We start from the raw sequence: 21,589 nt of genomic DNA on the forward strand, positions 1-21,589 counted from the left end.
AGGAGTTAATTTAAGCTGTTCCAAGAGTAAATGAATGCTGGCACTAAGCCTAATGCTCTTGAGGGGATTGGAGATCTAGTAGAGAGTGAATCCCTCTTGGAACTTGGCCTAACACTCTTAAAAGACACTGAGACGTGGAAGTGGACCTTCAGGCACGAGGAGATGTATGTTTACATGGCATTTTTAATTTTTTTTTTTTTACTTTGTAATGAGACTTAAATGAAATACTGCCAAACATGATTTCCTAAGGACTCACAAGGGTTTTGTTTCATGGTAGTATGTTTTTGTCTTTTGATGTGACTTTACATTATATTCATTATACCTAACGAAAGACTAAGAAAAGTCTGCATTTAAGCATTGTTACATAACTATTCAGTGGGACATTGAACCTTAAAGAAAAATTACATTTCAAACATTTCAGAAAACATTTTATTAGTATTTTCATTTGCTTTTTTAAATGCAAACACCTCTAGTACAAAGTCTGATGTCACCACACAGGAAGTATTTTTTAAAAAACCAGGTATGACACCTTGCTAAATATAATGATTTCTGCTTACAAGAGTACAGAAGAGCCAACTGAGCAGGATGGCAAAGGGAGGCAACATTTTAGTGCTGCAGTATACAGTAGCTGATGACATTTGTCACCACATAACTCAATTTCTCTGGTGAAACTTATATTCTATTTATCAGACTGCCAGCATCATTTCTACAGACCACAGAGATCTTTGCTTTCTGCCATAAACCACCCTGCAGTGATACTGCATGGGGTGCACCAGGACTATCTACGTCTGACTCACCAGGAGTTTTCTAGCTGTTTAAGGCGTGTGTTCCAGCACAGCTGTGAGCAGCACTAGTGCAGCAGCAGCTTCGTATTGTGGGACCCTGCGCTCAGGAGGTGAATTTACTGCAGAGAGAGAAGGGGTGGCTAAGGACACTGAACTCCCCATCAGCATTGCGTGCCTGCAGCCATGTGAGGATAGCTCTCCATCCACACTGCAGCTGTAGCTGTTCCAGGCAGGAATGTCATCTGAGGAAAGATGAATGACCTACTTATTTGTTTTTACTTAAAGAAAAACTGAGAATGCCCGTCAGAACAACGAATTGAACCTCTTGCCTGTGCTGTGGTCCTGTGTTCAACATCAAGGGATCCTGGCATTCAGAAATCAAATCTCTCAGCCATCCCTTACAAGATGTTTCTAAGATGTTACCACCATTCATGAAGTGCTTGCTATTGGCTTACAGAGGAAGTAAAGTACTTTTAAGGTGTTTGTACAAATGATACAAATGTATCAAACTATAAGATTGGGACCCAAAATATTTTGTCTGTCTAGAGGGAAACAGAAACAGGCAATAGGAATTTCCTGCAAGTTTTTACAGAAGTGGGATTTTGCACTGTGTTTGAACATAACAATTGACAGATTTCACTCCTATGTTTTATACTTGGATTAAAAAGGCTTTTCCCATATGAGTTAGTTCCTAGGTCTCTGGGAATAGGAAAAAGCTTTTGCATGTAGAGATGGAAACCATTCACCTTGCATGTAGCACTTCCAGGTGATTTTGCAGTGAGCAATCATTTTTATTCCCCAGAGAAGGTGTTTTTGAAGGGTTTATGTCCTGCTAAGGACTTGGGTCCTGAGATTCCTGAAGATGTCTCAAACACTCCACAGAATGACACTCAGTGAACAATACATGCTAAAAGAAATCTGCATAAAATCTGAGCTGCCATTATTTAAATTACTGGAATTATGCTTTACGAAACTGAATCCATGACTCTGAATTCAGGTCAGGGAAGGAGAGTGAACTAAAATTACTTTGGTGGCACTGATGGATAATCACCTTTTGTCGGTGAACAGAGGGCACAAAAGCATTTCCATGTTTCAGAGCCTGTACCAGAACATTTGTAATGTTGACAACACAGTACTGGCTGCCATATCAGAAAGAGGTGGAAGATCCAGTTTGCTAAAACAGACTGAGTACTTTCTGAAGGCCCTCAACCAAACACCAAAGTAACAGGAAATTACATGCAGCTGTTCTCTCAGCAGTCTTTCCCCACATTCACATGGAGTCACTAGGTGAACTAATCTCATAACCTGCATACTGGTACTGCCAACATACAAGTGATTTTTAACTTACTCTCTGCTTCACTTCATGTGACCTTATCATTACTTTCCAGATGGCCCAATTTTTGAATGTGATCAACTAACTAATGTTTGAGTGTTACCAACCAGGACCTAGAGAGAGCTTTGTTAAAACTACAACAATGAGGGAAAAAAAGCACTCTGAAGCATTCACAGTGAGTGTGACTTTGGCACAAGTGTTACTGCCAACCAAGTCATTCTGTAATGCTTCTTCTTAAGACGACAATTTCTGTAAACTCATCTTCACTGATCTGTATTTCACGAGACACTCTACTCTGCCCTTGAAAATTATATTCTAAACTTGCTCATGCTTTTGTTGTTTCTGATCTGGATCACACACTGAGGAACCCATCCACATGGACCATCAACGCCTAGGAAATCATCAGCGCCAGGTCAGCCCCGCTCATGAAAGCTCCCCCAGCCTGCCTTGCTGACCCAATCTGTCCTGCTTCAGCACCTCCAGGGCCTCGAACCCCGCTCCTGATGCACTCTGCAGTGGGAGCCAGCCCTGGGAGCAGAGTCACATCAGGGAACGAGGCGAAGCTGAGCTCTGTGACAGACACAGGGGTGGCCGGGGCACCGCGGGGCCGCAGGGCCGCTGCAAGTGTCGCCACTTTTCACTCCCTGCCGCACGGGCCAGGCCTTCCGTGCCCCCTCCTCTGACACAACACAGCACCTGCCCAGCCCTGCCCTGCCCTGCCCGCCTCCCTCCCCACCAGGAACCCGCCCGTCTCTCAGCCTGGAAGGGACTCCTATGGGATCCCCATAGGATCCCCTCCGCCCGCGCTACAGAAACAGGGCATCAATTAGCTTGGGAAAGACTTCTGGGATCATCGAATCCCACCTGTGGCCCAACACTGCCATGTCAGCCAGAGCAGGGCGATGAGTGCCACGTCTAGTCTTTCCTTACACGCGTTCTGACTCCACCGCCTCCCTGGGCAGCCCATTCCAATGTCTAACCACTCTTACTGTGAAGAGATTCCTCCTATGCCCAACCTAAACCTCGCCTGGCGCAGCTTGAGCCTATATCCTCTCGTCCTGTCGCTTGTTGCCTGGGAGAAGAGGCCAACCCCCGCCTAGGCACACGCTCTTTCCAGGTTACCTCTGGGCCAGCTGGGTCCCCTCCGGTGGCGCAGAGCGGGCCCGGCGCCATCCCGGCCGAGCCGCCCCGCCCCGCCCCGCGGCCTCGGGCCCGGCGCTGCGCATGCGCGGCGGCCGCGGCGCTTTCCGGGAAGATGTCGGCGGCGTGGAGAGCGGCGGTGGCGGCGGCCGCCCGAGCCCCGCTGCGGGGGCGGCTCGCCGGGGTCCGGCCCCCGCGCAGCCAGCGCCGCCCGCCCGCATGGGGAGCCGCCGCCACCGCCGCTCTGCTCGGGGGAGGCTGCCTGGCGGCGTGTTACAGCGGGCGGCCGCGCGCGTTGCCCACGGTCCTGGCTCAGGTAAGGCGGCAGCATCCCCGCTCCCGGCGGCGGGCAGGGCTGGGCTGGGCTGGGCTGGGCTGGGCTGGGCTGGGCTGGGCTGGGCTGGGCGGGTCGGGACCCGCGGTGGTCAGTCAGAGCCCGGGTCAGGGGGGCCGTGGCAGCGGGAGCCCCCCCGGCCCCGGTGCTCTGGCAGGTGACACCAGTCCCCGGCCCCTGGGCACCGGCGGTGTGTCCCGGGCTGGGTAGCCTCGCCTCCTCTCCCCGGCGGGACTCGGCCGTGTTCCACAGCGGGAGAAGGCGGGTTTGCCTCAGCACGGAGCCTTCCCCTCTCCCCTCGATAGCCCTGTGGTGCAGAGCGATGGACCGGTGTGGTTTGCACAGACACACGGCCTGTAGGAGATCCGCGCTTTGCCGGCAACTTCCAGGGGAAACTTGCACGAAGGCCGGTCTGCACGTCAGGTGCTCTTAGACAGCCATGCATGCTTTTGTGCCTTAAAAAAGAAAAATCACTGAAGTAGTACTTCAGTTGTTCATACTGTGTCTGAAATACATCACACAGAACGATTTCTTCTTACTGTGTCCAAAATGTGTGCCTTGGATGCTGAAATGTGTCTGGCCTTGGAGCATCAGGGCACGCTCAGAAGGTGCTCAAGGACAGATGGTTATTGTTTATAAAATAATCTTTGTACATGGTTTCCTAACTTTATCCTTTTCATGGAGAGGCAGTAAGCTTTTTCCTGTTCCTCCTTCAGATAACAAGTTACTGTCAATGAGAGTTGGTTTGTTATTTCAGAGCTGGAAGACACAAAGCTTTGTAGGCCAGAGGGTTTAGGTGTGATGGGGAAGAGGTCAGTCTATGCTGGCAGTGCCATTCATCTACTCATATCTAAGAAATTTTGGCAGCATTCAACACTTTGTATACTTTGATGTCTAATCTCTTAAAAGTGATTAAACAGGCTGAACTAAAAGCAGATAAATAGCAGCCTTTATTCTTGAGGACAGCCTTTATTCTTGATGACAACCTTTATTCTTCAGTCAAGAACAAGTAATTACTTTTCTAATACTTTTTTTTTAATATTGTAGTCTTCATTGTGGAAAATATCTAAGCTACATCTCCTTAGAAAACTCAATTTTTATTAGATAAGCATTTTTCTAGAGAGATTATCTAGTAGTCCTGGTTCCTTGGACACCGCGTGTAAAACTTTTCTGTATCCATCTCCTAGTGAGGAAAGCATCCATTACTCAGCCAATATCCTGCTGAAAACATATTTCCTTGTTTCTGTGTTTAATTATGTGAACTTTTTAGACAGCATTGTGTTATATTTTAAAAGTCTTGTCATTGAGACCAATTTCATTTATGCATGGAACTCTCGCTTAAGTAGATGTGTATGAAGGTATATATATATAAAGTGTTAAATGTGGGCAATAAGTGTTTATATATATATATAAAGTGTTAAATGTGGGCAGTAATCACTTTTAAAGGATGTTGAGTGAAGGAGTCTCTTCAAGGTGTCTCTTCTTTGTGGAGTAGCTTCCATGTAATGCATGGACAGTCCTGTGAGATACTTTTAATAATTCTTAGGAGGCAGTCCAAAAATCTAGGACTTGTTTAACTGATTTGGTTTTGGAGATAGTAAATTGCTGGACTCTTCAAATGTTTATCGAATCTGAACTTTTCAGTTTTCCAGTAAAATGATTGTTGGAGAAGCTAATTCTCTATATGTATTGTACTCCATATTGCTGCAGGTAATGTACTGAGTTTTTTAAAACTACCTAAGAAGAGCATAATGCTGCAAGTGGATTGTGAAAGCTCTCAGCAACAGTGATAGAGCCAAAAAGGCATGCTGCAATCTTTTAAGCAGTTTAGATGCTACTTGTGGCTTCTGATTGATAGAAAATAGTCCAAAGTGAAACAGAATGTTAAAACAGGTAGTCACCTTTATTGCATGTTTTGAAGCCATCTTTTTCTCAGTTCAGAGGTTGTGGAATCCTGAGAAATAAAAATTCTTTATACATTCTCATAGTGGATAAACTTATTTTCTGTTATTATTCCTTTTCATTGTAACTGATCTTAACCAGCCTTGCTTGAGCTGACAAACAATATTGAACTGTTTGTTCCTGTTGTAGTATGCTATGTAGTGGGAACATTGGCAGCATGGTGTGTGAAATATTACAGGTTAAGGCAAGTATTTGAAATTAAACCATAATTTTCATTATCTTTGTTATAAAGGAATATGTAGTGGAAATGTTTATACTCGTGTCATCAACAAGGCTTACTGTTGCTCTTGAGAATGCTGTGAGATTATGCTCCAGTGCTTCCCAATTTTCCTTGGTGATATAGTCTTGACTGTAGAATTGCTGCAAAATTGCACAATTATTTAAAATATTTGACAAAGTGAAGCTGACAAAGTGGCAATGTATCTCCATGCTGTAAAGAACCAATATAATAAGATACTATGCTTTTCAGCAGCATTGCAGTATGCTTAAAAACTTCTGTCATTAAGACCAATGTCATGTTTGTGTGTGACTCTGTTGTGAGCATAATTCGAGCCACCTAATAATTTTCACTCTTGTCCTGAGTTACCATTAGTAACTTCATTGCACGAAGACTTCACTGTAAATACTTCCTGATTGTTTAGGCTAAGTAGTTGAAGTTGATAACTCTATTTAGATTTTCCATTTTTCTCACTAAAACTAGTCTCTGTCAAAGTAATTAGACATTTTTCAGTTTTTCCTTTTTCTAGGCAGTTTCAGATATAAAATTTCTTGTGAAGCTGGCAAACAGCATGCCAGAGGTAAAGCTCTATAAATTTAGTACTTACTAGGTTTTTTTCTTTCTTCTAAAAATTTTGAATGTTCTAAAATCAAAAACTGATCCTTTTGGCACCTAGTTTCTTAAACTTTTTTTAACTCCTGTCCTTTCTTCCTGGTGGAATGGGTTTGATCCTGCTCATGTTGGTTAGGGGCACTTCTGACTTCTGCTCAGATTAAATGAAATCCAGCCTGTGTATGAGTCTTTGCAGAATCGAAGGTCTTGCAGGGTAAGATAATCTGGTTTCTTTTTGTGAGCTGTATGCATAGTTTCTGTTTTATTTTGTAGAGGTGTATGTTTGGTTATTATATTCTAATATAATTGTTTATTCTGACAATGAGTTTTTAGTTCAGGGGTTTTTTAAAAAATTTTAGTCCAGATTTTTTGTCACCATTTTCACTTCAACTTACCTGTTCTTACAATGTACATTAAGTAGTTAATATCTCAGTAAAAAATGTTCTATATTTAATGTAATAATAATGTAATAATGCAATATATTAATTAATGTAATGATACCTAAGATGTAATCTTTCATGACTTATGAAGTTGTTTTCATTCTCTATCTTCATTTGCTGATCTACTGTTTAGAAACATGTATCGAATATATGTTGGAGTAACTCTTTAGTGTTGATTGTAAAACTCTATGATCATAAATTATAGCAAAATGCACATAATATTCTTGAAACCTTTCCTTTATAGATACCAGGTTTTGGCTCTATCTACATTTGTTATTTCCCAGTGAAGCTACACTGACAATACCCAAAGCAGATAATAGCTTTTGTTGGAAAAAGCTAGATCAATTTTCATTTTTTAATAAAAATGAGCTAATTAGCTTGTATCAAGAGGAGAAAAAAAGAAGCAAAGGGGGTAAGGGCTTTTGTTCTACCAGTGTAACTCAGAATGGGGATTTATGTTGAATTCACTAAAAGTGTTTCTTCTATTATCCTAACCAACACAGCCAGGTCAAAAAATGTTCACACTGCGCTGCACACTGCATTGACATTATACAGGCTGCTTTTCCTTTTTAGTAGTGGAACTGAAATGTCTCAATGGTATATGGTTTGTAACCTTGATCAGACTTGGAGTGCTGTCTCTTGTACCTTTATTCTCCCAGAGCATGCAGTTTGCAATACTAACATGGCCCACTCCAACTAAATTAGGAACTTTCCAACGGGCTGCAGGCTCAATCTTGGACACATGCAAACTGCAAATGATAAGAAAATTCTGAGAAGCAGCAGGCTGCCAGAGGCTGTATATCCTGCCCCTGCTGAGTTTTTTATGGCCATGTTTAGGTCACTAGCTTCAGAGAGAATATAATTTGATTTGCCCTTGAAAAGTTGTGATCCCTGGAGCGTGTCACAATTTGTGGTGAGTCCAAGTCACTGTTTTCTAGATGAGACTGACTGAAGCTGTATTAGCACATATATGAAGCTAAGTCTTGTCTGCTGATAAACATTACTGTGTTTCAGCATTCTCTTTTTAGGGTTGTGGGAGCATTAGCTGGTACTTAAATATTTGATACTGCTTACCTGAGGTAAAGAGGAAAACATAACTTTCTAACAGTATTCTTTGGGTTCTATTCTTGCTAATACTTTCTGTTACATGACTTTAGTCAAATTGGTTCTCTTTATCTGACCTTTTCTACTACTGATGTCTTGCATCAGCAATCTTCTTCAATTATTCCAGATCAGAGGTGATGCAATTTGCCTCCCAGAGGTCTCAAATATATATGTTGTATTTAATCATACTGAAACTAAGTTAGTGCTTATAACAATAAACAAACAATTTGTGACCATTTGTAAAATATTTTTAAGTGTCTGAAATTCTAATTTTATTTAAAATACATTTTCTGAAACAATTCTATTTTGGACTACATTAATTTTTTTTTATTTCACTTAAAACTGCATTGAATATTTCATCATATTTTGAGTGTCAATTATTCTTCAGAGTAGCAAAGATGGGGATGGTGGCTTTGTATGTCACAGTACATGGGAGTGGTGACCCCCATGTCACCCACATGAGAGTGGCGACTTTGTGTGTCACAATATGAAAACTGTTATTCTGACAAACTGTAGTAAAAACCTTTTGAGTGATTAAAACTAGAGCTCAGATTTGTTTCCCAGGTATATATGTGTACCCACCACAAAAATTTATTTTGGAACTATTGCCTTACACTGTTTAAAGAAACCAGAATACAGTAAAAGATTCTCCAAACACTGGTTTGTTCAGGGTGCACTCCCTTGGTTCTGTGGAAAGGCAGAACTGTATATAAACAAATCCCAGGACTATGCAGAACTCAGTAGGAGCTCATAGGATAATCTAGGGAGAGCACATACATTAAATATAACTAAGTTTGTCACAGCTTTAGTAAAAGCCTCTGGACTCCCAGACTTGGAAGCTGATAAAAAAAGATTTTATAAGTTTTGTAATCCTGCCTGTGTTTTTTCGTGACACTTTGAGACGTGCCTTATGTCGCCAAAGAGATTGAATGCTGAAATATAATTGGTTTAGTCAAGTTCCAATATTTTGTGCATGGGTTTTTTTCTCAGGTAAATTTTCCAAACCAGATCAATAGGAAATTTTCAAAATAACGTCTGCTATAAGCATGTTACCTGTTTAGTGTATATTTGCTTGATTGGTAATTTCTGGCAAAAATGTGTAAACTGCATGTGTTTCCAAAACAGTTGTAATCAGTTGCATGCAGGTCAAAACAGCATTTTTTTAAAATCATCTGAATTAATTTCTACAGAGCAGTGGAAGGAAGAAGTGCATAGCTCTGGGATTTTAATTGCTTTTTTACACATCCTTAGTAACCAGAATCACTTTTTTACTTAAGTTATGCTTACACTGCTTGTAGGCCATACTTTCTCGCTCACTATATTTATGATTTTTTTTTTTTAAATAGTGTTATTTAGTAAGCTGTGTGTAATAAGTGCATGTGAAGGATTTTTGGCCAGATAAATATATACATGTGGCATTTGAATTCAGTCAGTAAGCAGAAAAAAAGAGTGTATTTTTTATACATTAATAATTATTCCTATGAAGTTACACATTAGTGCTTTGAATTGTGAGACACTGATGAATCGTGTTAGAATGGGAAATTTTGTGAGGGTATCTTTGCCTGGTTCATGCTGAGGAATGAACATTGCTGTTAAGATGAAGTGTCTTGGTAAATATAGAACCTGGGATAAAATTGCATAAGGATTTGTAATGATGTATAGAATCGCCTGGAGGGAGGAATGTGGTTCTAAAATAAAACCAGAAAGGAGGTGTGCAGGCTAATCTAAGAAACATACAAGAAGATTCTTGTGTTTACTCTGTCATCAAAAGAAAAAGGTTGCCTGCTTTTGTTTGAGCAAAAATCCCAGGGTAGGTTCTTTTCTTCTTAGTAATATTTTGAAGTGTTTATCTTCAAGTCTTTATTCTGTTAGAGAACAATTGAGAATGCAGATGCACATAGATGATTACTGGGATGCTCACTAAGTAAAATTAAGCATATATAAAATAAATCTCCATCATAATTTTAACATGCTTTTGAAATTAAATGCAAATGTTTGTAATCCACATCAAACAAGCTGCTCAGTGAGGGCTCGCAGGCCTCAGAGAGGCCTCACAGTGGAATTCAGTTTGTGTGAACCTGACCACATGGTTACATTATTAATTCTTAAAATCTATGCAGTAGAACAATGCCATGTAAAAATAAAAATTATCATTGCTTTTGTGGGTTGGAACATCTTTAACCCAGGATTGTTTGTTTATTTCTTTGGGTTTTGCAATCTCCTGCTTTACTGCTTCCCTAAAGGAAGGGACAGCTTCCTCAAAATGTTCTCCCTCTGTCTTTTTGCATCTTACCTTGCTGCTGGATATTATTCTCCAGTTGGATTCAAGGTGCTTTGTATCCCTGGTCTTCCTTTCCATCAGTGCCCAGCACTGGAGAGGCTCCTTATTCAGCTGTGACAAGCTGCAGGCAGTGCTCTTGTGGGCAAGTGGTACCATCCATTCCTCTGCCAGTTTCGTGGTCTGTCTTCAACTGTATCTTTACTGCTATATTTACTATCTCAATAAATATTACCAAAGAAAAAGTTGTCATAGAGCATGACAAGGCAATCAACTCAGTAGGTAAATGCATTCAATACTGCCTGTTACTGGACAGGAAATGGGTAGTCATTTTTTTATTAAAGGATTCAGATACCTGTAGTCTGTGGCTGTGAAAGAGGCAATTTAATGTAACTTATGCATGTGCCTTCTAACTCAGGTTATCATGTGAATGTATTCCTATTATTTTTTTTTCCTCTACTGTGCATCTAGAAGTAGACCAAAGTACTGCAATTGATTCTGAGTTTAAATGACTTGAAACATTGTTGCCGCCAAACTCATCTCAATTTAAAAAACCAGTGTGTGCTCAAAACATTTTTCAACAGCATTCCTTCATTTTTAAGCAGTGATAAATATGCATCTCCGCTGCAATTAGATGGCTAGCTCAGCCTATCCCAATCTTTTTTCTTTTCCTTAAATATGCATCAGGATTTCTAAAACTATTCGTTTGTGCAGCCAGTGAGGGTAACCTTAGCTACCTCTTGTTGAATTCTGTATTTCACTGTGTTATGGAAATACTGTATGTATCAGGTATCCGTCAGTCTAAATCAATAACTGGGATATTAAATATATCACAAACATCATTCTCAGCATTAGTGACATACATACATTGTCATGTTATGAGCCTAAAATAGAATGTGCTGTAGAGAGTGGAATCTCTAGGACCGTGATGTTATAATTAATTATACCCTTAAATATTAGTTATGCATGTGCATTTGTTTTACAGCTTTAAATAAATTATATCCTCTCCAGCTTTTCGAACGTGAAATTTTTTTATCCTTAAGTTCTTGGCTTTGAAAATATTTACATTTATTCCCTTCCCTTTGTGCACAGAGATTCTTTGTGCAGGTGTCTTCATTGGTACTAAAACAACATGATGTCAAATGTAATCTTAGAGGTCAAGGTTAAAATTCAGCTATCTTTCATCTGATCTGTCACCTTTTCCTTGAATTCACTCTTGCTATATGACTTCAGTGATTAAATAAAATCTAACTAACGTTCCTTCTAGGCACTTTGATACATGTGGACTGATGGGGTGAGTTAAGCTGCATGGTTTTGTGCTTTTAGCTAATGTAGTAAAAGGTTGGTGCTTGAGAGCCTTTGGCTGTTTATGTTAATGGACAAACATAAACAAATGAGAAAATAGCTTGCCTGAAAACAAAAAATAGAGTGATTAGAAAGAATTGCACAAAATAGTATTCTGATTTCTAACAAAGAACCTCAAGAAGAAACTAGCATTTATTTACTGGTGATACTTTTTCCCCAGTAAATACGGTAGATGGTTTCAACATAGATACTACAAAGTTTGTTTTTAATTTGGTTTCTTTGATGGAAGCTCTGTTTGCTTTTTCTTTTTCCTAGAAACTTTGAGCTTATTGATAATTACTCTTTTTTTGGTGAGAAGTGCTCTGTTCTGTACAAGCAGTAGCAACTGTTCTCCCATTGCTGCTGTTTTGTACTGTTTTCCAAATGCATTTGCTGGGTTAGCATGAGAGCTCTGTATTACACTTACTTGTAGACTTTTGTGTAACATTGTGGCTGACTGAATATGGTTATTCTTGGCAAGTGGCTCGGCATTTTGGAAACATAATGTAGCCAGAAAGAACAAATTACTCAGAATCTAGATTAAATAATCGTCCAAGATAAATGACAGATGGAACTATGTGAAATACTCATTTCATGTGCAGTAGGCTATAGCTCCTTGCTGCTACTCACTCAGCTTTTTATTATACACATAGCTGGAAGACAAGAGAAGGGAGTCTTGTCAGCTTTAAACACCAGACGTCATCTCAAGTAGTTCCTCAAGGTTTGTGTCCCCTTCAGGGTAGGAGGAATTTCAGGAATGACTGTCTCGCACTCATGTAGTCTATAAAAAGCACTTATAGCAGATGTAGCTAATAAATATTATTGGTACTGATACCTTCCCTGCTCCATTGCCAAATCATCAGAGAAACTCCTTCACCTAACTCCAAAAAGTGGGCAAATTCTAGCACAAATAGAAAAGTTATTAACTGAAGCTATAAAATTAAAGTTATAAAATGAAATGAAGAAAATTAGTGTTTCCAAATACTTTTTTCTTTACTTTTTTTTTAAAATAGGCATTTTTTTGATAATGCCTTTTGTTGGTGATACTGCCATATTACAATAATCTGTTTAACAAATAATGCTGTAATATTAAAACAACATATATCAAGCTGCATATAAAGCTATGTATATATATATATATGTAATGTAGATTTATACTTTTTATATGTTAGTAAGGATATGTATGCATATGTATAAAATATACTTAAAATACAGACTGTGTGAATACAGTAATAAAGAATAAATTTAAGAATGTACTAATAGAGAAATTATGGGATTTGTTTTGAAAGTTTCTGTTCTAAGTGGCCAGGTATGCTCAGAATTTAAAGGACAAAATCTGCCTAAAGTTCTACCAAAAGCTTCTTCTGCTGGTCCTGTCAGAGGCAGAGGTCTATGTGCTGCCAGGTCAGGCTGGGCTTTGAACTTCACTGCATGGGCTTGCTGATGTGAGATCTTGCCAAAGAGAAAAGCACCAAGTTCTGTCCTGTTGTATTCACTGTGATGAAATGGACTTTGTAATTATATTTTATGATCTCACAGATTTGCCAAAATGAGCTTTATTTTTCAGTAGAGAAAAGTCTTAATGGTTACATGTTGACCACTTTATCTGACAGTCTGCTTCTCCTTTTATAAAACTTCAAATATTAGAAGATAGCAAACCTTAATAGTGTAGCTGACAGAATAATTGGTTCAGAGATATAGCACAGCTTCTGTACCAGTCCTCTCTAGTCTTGTTTTTGAAGCAACTGTGGACTTGTCTAGTAATTTGGTGTTTTTAAAGGCAATGCAAAATCAAAATTACACTTGGCATGGAGACTAAGAAAGTGCTTTTTACTTTATAGCCTTATATTGTTTAAGTGCATAGAGACAGTGGTCTCAGTAGCCTGCAATTGTCACAATGAAATGTTTTCCCTTGCTTATTACACTCTAATGACTTTCCCTTGGGTTCTTACTTGAAAATGCAATAAAGCTGATGGATAAAACATTTGGCACCTTTTCTATTGAAAAATACACTCGATGGTCTTAGGCATTAGGGAATACAGAAGCATCACTGCTGTGTTTGGGAATAAGTAAACTATTATGGACTTCTGCTGAAGATGCAATGCAGCAGGAATAAACATTGTAATCTGCAAAAGATGAAAAGCACAATACACAACATGCATCAATTTAAAAAGAGCATTTCCCAGATCAATTTAGATTATTTTATCTAATGTAAAGCATTAATGTTAAATCTTTACTGTTCAATATAGAACAAATGAGGAGAAGTGTTGCTTGACTGAGTTGTTCACATTACAGTATCACAGAATAAGCTCAGTTGAAAGGGACCCTGAGGGCTCATCAAATCCATCTCCTGGCCCTGCACCATCCCCAAGAGTCACACCGTGTGCCTGAAAGTACCATCCAAACACTTCTTGAACTCATTCAGGTTTAGTGCTCTGGTTCTTAGATGTTTTTCATGAGATCCTTCTCCACTTGAAGAGAAGCTTTTCTACTTTTTCTTGTTGTGGTTTAACCCTGGTTGGCAACTACACATCTCAGAGCCTCTCATTCCCTCTCTCCTTTGAGAGGAGAGTCAGAAGAGTAAAGAGGAGAAAACTTGTAGGTTAGAATACAGACGGTGTAACAGGTAAAGCGAAAGCTGTGCCCGCAAGCAAAGCAAAATGGGATGTTTTTCACCACAGCTCTGCAATGTGTAGATGCTTTTTCTGCACTTTGACTTGTTTTGTCTGCCATTATTTTCTTCTAATCTTCCGCAGACTATCTGCAGTGCATGCTGCTATTTTTTTCTTTACTTAAGTGAGAATTTTTTAAGCTGTGTGAACTCTTTTTATTTGAACTAGATGTAGCCAGACATTCCCATATGGAAAATTCTCAACAAAATCTTAAAATACGTTGGGATTAATTTATAATAGTGAAACATGCTTTATTTTGTCATATACAATTAAAATGTGTATTGTAATTTGTCATTCCAATTAAATCAATTTCTGTATTATATCAGTGCTGGAGTTGGTTTTTATAGCTTGGTTGTTATTGTATGTGTGTGTTACTGTTGCAGTATGTCTCATTCTGGGAAAAAATCCAATGGTTGATTTTTTTCACGCAGAGCTGTACTTAAGCACTTCTGTAAAGAAATTTGTGCTTGTCTTTTTGAGCTCTTTCCAGGAAATTTTTTGAAAAAGAGTATTAAAGATCTAAAAAGTCATATGTAGCAACATTTAGACTGTGACCTATGGAAAGGACTCAACATGGAAAACAAAATTGGCAAAAACTAAAGCAAGTTCTGGATTTAAAAAAAAATCCATTCAAACTTTAGATTTTAATTTAGCTGAAGAACAATCATGAATGATAAACAGTGTAAAGGGTGTAAAATTACTTCTCCTAGAACACAGTGTTTTTTTCCGAATATACCAATTGTATGTAATGTTCCTACTTAATCTTCCAGAAAATTGGGAGAAGAAAAACATTGGGAAATTGTTGACATACTTTTTTCCCAACTCCTGTTAAATTTGGAAAACTGTCAGTGTCATATTGCCAAATGGTGTTGCATTGTTATTCTTTAATTTTAAGATTTGTGTTCTTGTTTTTCTTCAGCCTCAAAAATAAAAAAATAAAGATAAATCAAAATATTTAGGTGCACTAGAAGTGTTGGATGTAGTAATTGAGCAGAGTTCGTATAGCAATAAATACTGGTTTTTTTCATATTAACAGCCCTATGAAAAATAATGCACTTGCACTGATAATACACCATTTGTTTACTGAATGTTCTTCATGGGTGCTTCACTTTATAATCTGCAGTGCTGAGACCCTCGACAGTACTGCTTCTTGAAATGACAGCAATGCAATCAAGATGCATTGTCAGAAATCATGGAATCATAGTAAGATTCCTTAGTGTAAAGCTTTTAAAGGACTATGTGGTGTTGCAGTAGGGATGGATTTTTCCTTGCAGTGCACACTTATTCTCTCTGGCAGTGGTAGGAGGTACCTCTTCCAATATTGTAGAATATTGGTACTGACAGCAAACAAGGAGTGATTATCCCAGAAGTCATCACATGGATGAGTCCTTTGTGGGTAGGATTTGTGAAACTGTAGTTCTGGGAGTAATGGGGCATGTTTATTCCTTCTTCATCTCCTATAGCCTGTGGGTTAGGTCATTCTCCCTCCATAACTTCCAGGAGCAGCAGACTCCATGTGAGGGGCAGCAGCAAGAAAGACTGCTTCCATTGCTGGGCTCAGCTTTGAATGCAGAGTTAGAAGGTGATGAGTAATGAAAAGCAGACACAGTGGCTCTGGGCCAGGCTGCGTGGGGATTAAATTCTGGATGTGGTATTAATAGGATGGAATGAGACCCTTCCATAGAGTTCAGTAGTGTATGTGTGACTGTGTATTGCCTCAGTGAATTCCTGTTACGTACATCCGTAATTCATGTTACAGTTCTGGCCATCGGAAATACTCAGCTGATCTGACAAGACCACTGTAAGTGGATTTAAAAGTTGCTTGCAGTTCTTCAAAGTGTATAAAACTTCATGCATGTGGTGTTCCTTGCCATTCTGGAGGTCACGACTGGGCTGTTATCCTTTCACATCAGACCTGGAGATTGTAAGTTTCCCATCACTGCGTGCTCCTGGGATGTTTCTGGCCCATTGAGTGTCCCTGTGAGTGCAATTGGCAAAACGAAGTTCATGGACCCAACGTCCTTTATTTGAGCAGCTTCTGTAACTGGGAAGATTGCACAAGCTTTTGATCACCACACCAGGCTGTAGAACGTGTCTTTTCTGATGGTAAACTTCAAATTGACGGATGATGAGTTACAGATGGTGATCAAGTTATGTTGACATAGCCACGAGACAGTAAATAATGCACTTTTAATTGTGTACAGTGTATTGGCCATAATTTGCAAAGAGCAGAGACCATTAACAGTTTTCATAAGAATTTGAAAGTAACATGCTAGCAACACTACGCGTAGCATGCCTATGCATCAGTTGAATGATTTTTTATATTGAGATATTTTGCTGAATGGGTGAAACTTCTGCTATAGGCAGTTCATAAAAGCAGTTCTGGTTTTGCAGCAAAAATTTCTTTTATTCCTTTGTAATATTGATCCTTCAATATTCCTATTTAATATAGTACTTTTATAGTAGAGGAAGCAGGGAATGAGAAAGTGGATCTTTTCTTCTCCAGGGGCTTCTCTACTGTATTTTTGGAACTGATGTATGCATGAGGCACTGAGGAAAGCACCCTGTGTTGTTACAGTTGTCTCAAAAAATATTGTTTTATGCGATAAATGTATAAAATAGCATAATTCATTTTCTGTTGTTCATAAAATAGGTATCCATGAAACGTCTGACATTAAAAGAAATTATAATGCGGTTATATATATTCATAAGCAATTTGCATACCACATAACAATGATAAAACAGTGCTTTGACAGGAGAGTAAGTGGAACTTCATGGTAGGGTGATTTAGTTGTCGTAAGTATTGAGAAATCGTAAATCAAGCCTTAAAATTGAACTGGATGAAAATAAAATTGTTTTATTTAAGGTCATGTAGATTCTTTTTATTGATTTTGAACCTCCAGGCTTGAAACTTCTGCATCATAAAGGCTAGAAGCTTTTAAATGAAAAATGAAACACTTTCTCAGCATTGTGAACAATTACATGATTTTCATAGGATTGTAGAACATTAAGAGTTAGAAGGGACCTTAAAGATCATCCAGTCCCAGCCCCCTTGCCATGGGCAGGGCCACCTCCTGCTAGACCAGGCTGCTCAAGGCCTTATCCAGCCTGGCCTTGAACGCTTCCAGGGTTGGGGCATCCACAGCTTCTCTGGGCAAACTGTTCCAGTATCTCACCACTCTCACAGAAAGGAATTTCTTCCTAGTATCCAGCCTAAATTTCATCTGTGCCCATTACTCCTTGTTGTATCACTGCAGTTCCTGAGGAGGAATCCCTCTCCAGCTTCCCTGTAGGCCCCCTTCAGACACTGGGAGGTTGCTACGAGGTCTCCACACACCCTTCTCTTCTGTGGGCTCAGCAGCCCCAGCCTTCTCAGCCTGTCTTTGTAGGACAGGTGCTCCAGTCTCCTAACAACTGCGTGGCATCCTCTGGACTTACTTCATCAATCCCATGTCCTTCTTATGTTGGGAGCACCAGAACTGTGCCGGTTTCACCAGAGCAGTGCAGAGGGGCAGACTCCCCTCCCTCATCCTTCTGGATGTGCTGCTTTGGGTGCTGGATGCAGTTGGCTTCTTGGGATACAAATGCACGGTGACAGCTCATGTTGAGTTTTTCATCAACCATACCTCAAGTCCTTCTCCGCTGGGCTGTTTTAATGATGCCCTTTAATACTTCATTGATATCAAATGCTTTGCTGGTATTCATGATGAAACTAAATTGAAGGATTGATGTATAAATACACTTTAAAGTTTTGACTTTAGAGTCAAGTGTAGGAAGAGCCTTGATGAATTCATTGGTGGCATTTGTTACATCACAAGGGGAGAAACTTCACTGAAGTGCCAAGGTGCACTACTTAATTGTGAAAAACAAGCCTGTAGTAATGGAAGAAAGGCTGTAAAAATTGACAGCTGCTGTAATCTTGTGGAATTCCTAGTCAGCTATCCATTTAATATCTGACTCCTTTCCTAATAGTATGGGTTTCCTCCAAATGACTTTTTTTCATGTTTTCCTGAGGGCTGGTGACCTTCAGAGAGAAAGGGTGAGTGGATCACTTCCCATGCAGAAGCAGCTTGAGAAGATCTTAAGTTTGAAAAAAAAAAAAGTGAGAGGGAATTTTTGTTACGTGGAAATAGTTTAGAAATATAAACTTAGATTGTCTTTATGTCAGTTGTTGTTATAGTGTCTTGTATGTTGAGATAATTGTTAATAACAGAGTTCTCATGTACTGCAGCAAAGCATATATAAGCTTATGATACCTGAGCTATGAATCTATGAATTGAGATTTTGCTCTGAGAATAAAAGCTCCTCTTGGTTTTGTGGGGTTTTTTTGTTTTCTGGGGACTTTTTTGTTTGTTTGGGTTTTTGGGGGGTTTTTTTGTAGTGTGGAAGGGTAGTGTTGTAATTCGTTTTTTTTCTAATTCTTCTCCTTATTAGTGTAGGAATGAACAGCTGTGTTCATAATGCCAGACTTGGTGTGGAGTTCTAGTTGCCTTGTTAAAAGCAACAAGGTTGCACCTCAGCATAATGATAAGTTTTGCTGGTAAGTCCTGGACATCTGCATTTCAGTACAGAAAGCCTCAGACTCTTCTGTAGTAGTAAGTTTGCTGCAGAATGGGCAGAAGTTTTTTTTTCAATTCGTTTTTTCCCACTGAAAACAAAACAGGTGATTGTAGTCTGCGAAGTAGGAATACGTTCATTTTGACACTATTAGGAAGATTTCTACTGCATACAACAGGAATCAAGAGAAGTAATTTTTCAGAATAAGGAGAGTCTGAAAGTTGGGATATGGACTATTTAGTCTCAAATCCGTGATCTGGATACAGCAAAACACAAAATTCAGTCTGCATCTTTCAGGTCAGATAAGCGAATTATCAACCAACTTACTGTGTGTGCTGATTTATTAAAAAAAAAAAAAAAAAAAAAAAAAAAAAAAAAAAAAAAAAAAAAAAAAGGCACTTTCTGAAGAGTTGTCTTTTTTTTCTTCCCAAGTGAAAATGTTTAGGTTCTTGTGGTACTGTTATTCTAGGTTAGAAATACGATTCTTTGGGGCCCAGAATAAAAGACACAGAATTTCAAAGGTACATAATTTCTCAGCGAGATTTGGGTACAACTGTGTACAGCAAATACCCACAACTGAAGAAAAAGCAAATCAGTTTTGAAAGGAAATGTATCATTATCTTTTCACTATCCTCTGTTTACTAAGAACTTCTTGAGAAAGACTATTTTTTTTTCTGAGTCAGTCAAAATAATTACTTTTAAGTCAAAAAGAATTGTTTTTTGGGACATTTAGAGAATATGCAGATAACTTGGTATTCAAAGTACAGGCAGTTCAGTGTAACTAAAGTAAACATCTGTGTGAACTGTATTATTAGTTTAATTCACTGTATTTGAAACAGCTTAGCATTGGGAAGATGGCACAATAGTTTACCAAGTACAAAACTGGTTTTAAAATCCTCCTGAATGGTATAGCCTAAAGTATGCATCTTAGTTGTGTTAAAGATACTAAAGTTAAAAATAAAGAGGAGTAGGAAAGGCATGTCTCTGGTGTCAGAGAGGCATGTGGTGAGCTGTTGTATAAAGGCAAGGTAATGGATCTGCTTGGATTCCAGCTGCTGGTGCCAGACACAGGCATTCTGCTGAGGCACGTTCCGGGGCATAAGAGCAATCCCTGAGTGTGCTGAGCCCTCTGCATAATTCATCTTTCCCATGGTCCACTCTGCCAGGGGCCAGGCACACAGTGGAGGTAATTTCATTACCAGTGCAACTTGGTGGTAGTCACTTTTTCAGTTCAGGGCAGTGTTTGTCTTCCGAACACTTGGACATGGATGGAGAGCTCCATTTGAATCTCCTGTGCAGGCACCATCTTTCGTCTTGCTGTTACTTTGAATGGGGTATTGGATCTTGTCTCTGCTCTCAGTTTCTGGCTGTGAGCAAGTCATCTTAAGAGGATGGCTTTTAAATCAATGTCTTATAAGCACTACTGGGGCTAGTCGCAAAATTAAGTGGTGGTGGGATTGCTTTTTAACCTTTCTGTCATGTTAACAAAGCTGTTTGCTACTTTATAGTGACACTAGAGGAGAAACTGTATGATGCGTTTTCCTGAACACAAAGAGGAAGAACAGAAGGAAAAAGGCATTATCCATGAGTGCAAGGCACCTGTATATTTCAACAAGTAATGAAGCACCACAGTAAAACTCACACCCTAAAGGTGTCCATGATGGGAGTTTACATCCTCCAGCCTTTGAGACTTATTATTCCCATTTTCTCCACCAACCTAGTTTTCCACCTTTTTTTGGCCAGTTAAAAGCAAGATGAATTAGCCATAAATCTTTGTGTTACGTCTTCTGAAGTATAAAATTTAAAGACACTCAGAAATGTTTGCAAGGTTGGCCTCCTTCTCCTTCCTGTGCTCAGATCTCCCAGTGACAAGCATATACCATTTTGTGAAGTTAATTCCTTCTATGTTATCTTTGACTGGAGATTTTTTGGCCATTTGTTTTATGGAGTGGCCAGAGAGTGCCTGAAAGTATAGACTATAGCTTTGTACGTTCAATTGTGTGCAACCTCTTTATTAGAAAGGCATGTAACAAAGCATTAGAAAAGCATCTAACAAAATATAGATATTTATCTTATAGCTTTTAATTGCAACTTTTCATGCTAACAGCTATGACTGCTTTTCACTGTTACTGAAAAGTTCTTTTGTACCCAAGACCTCTCTGATATTTTGTGTCAAGCTGGGTTGAGAATATCTAAGGGTATCATTGTGCCCAAGGTAACTGTGACCTTCACTTTGTTGAGGTAATGTGCCTTGAAAATATAAAATGACCTGCATTTCCAGCATGAGTATTTATATTCACTTTTTAAAAGCTTAGTGACCAAAATCCATTTTAAAAATAACTTGTTTTTCTGATGTGTTGATAGCAATTAATCCTTATTCAAAGATGTACTCTAATAAGTTAAGCTTGTTAAATTAAACTGATCTGCCTTTCACCTCTCCTACCTTCTTAGAAAATCTTCCTACTTTTAGTGCTACATAGTATTGTTTTTAATTGTGGATGCAATGAGCTAGAAATACTGGACAGTGGAAAGTATAAAGGAAGGGATGGCACTTTCCTTCTCTAGCACTGGGAACGCAGTACTCTGATGTCTGTCCTCCTCCACTCCCACAGCCTTTCTTAAAAAGAAGCCAAGATCCAAAAAGCTTGTGTTTAATTTGATGCTGTCATTTAACATTCTCTGTGTTTCTGGAACAAAGCTATTTATGCATGGGACCTAAATAGTCATTCACAGCTGCTGCCAGCTTATACCCTGGTGATCTCTATAGCTCCTCATCCTCACACTGGAAAGACTTCTTTTAGATATAATATT

At 39.2% G+C, this 21,589-nt stretch overlaps 1 protein-coding gene across 1 annotated transcript in view; it reads left to right on the forward strand.

The window, feature by feature from the left end:
* Nucleotides 1-3,343: 3,343 nt before the first annotated feature.
* Nucleotides 3,344-21,589, forward strand: part of MICU2 (mitochondrial calcium uptake 2) — a gene marked incomplete at its 5' end in the record, with an annotated part of 132,093 nt that continues 113,847 nt past the window's right edge. Inside the window, one exon of the mRNA XM_083855242.1 lies at nucleotides 3,344-3,574. Coding sequence (XP_083711368.1) covers nucleotides 3,344-3,574 — 231 coding nt within the window. The remainder of the gene's footprint in view (nucleotides 3,575-21,589) is intronic.

Source organism: Zosterops lateralis (assembly GCF_965231275.1).
Source record: "Zosterops lateralis genome assembly, chromosome: 2".
Classification (NCBI taxonomy): Eukaryota; Metazoa; Chordata; class Aves; order Passeriformes; family Zosteropidae; genus Zosterops; species Zosterops lateralis.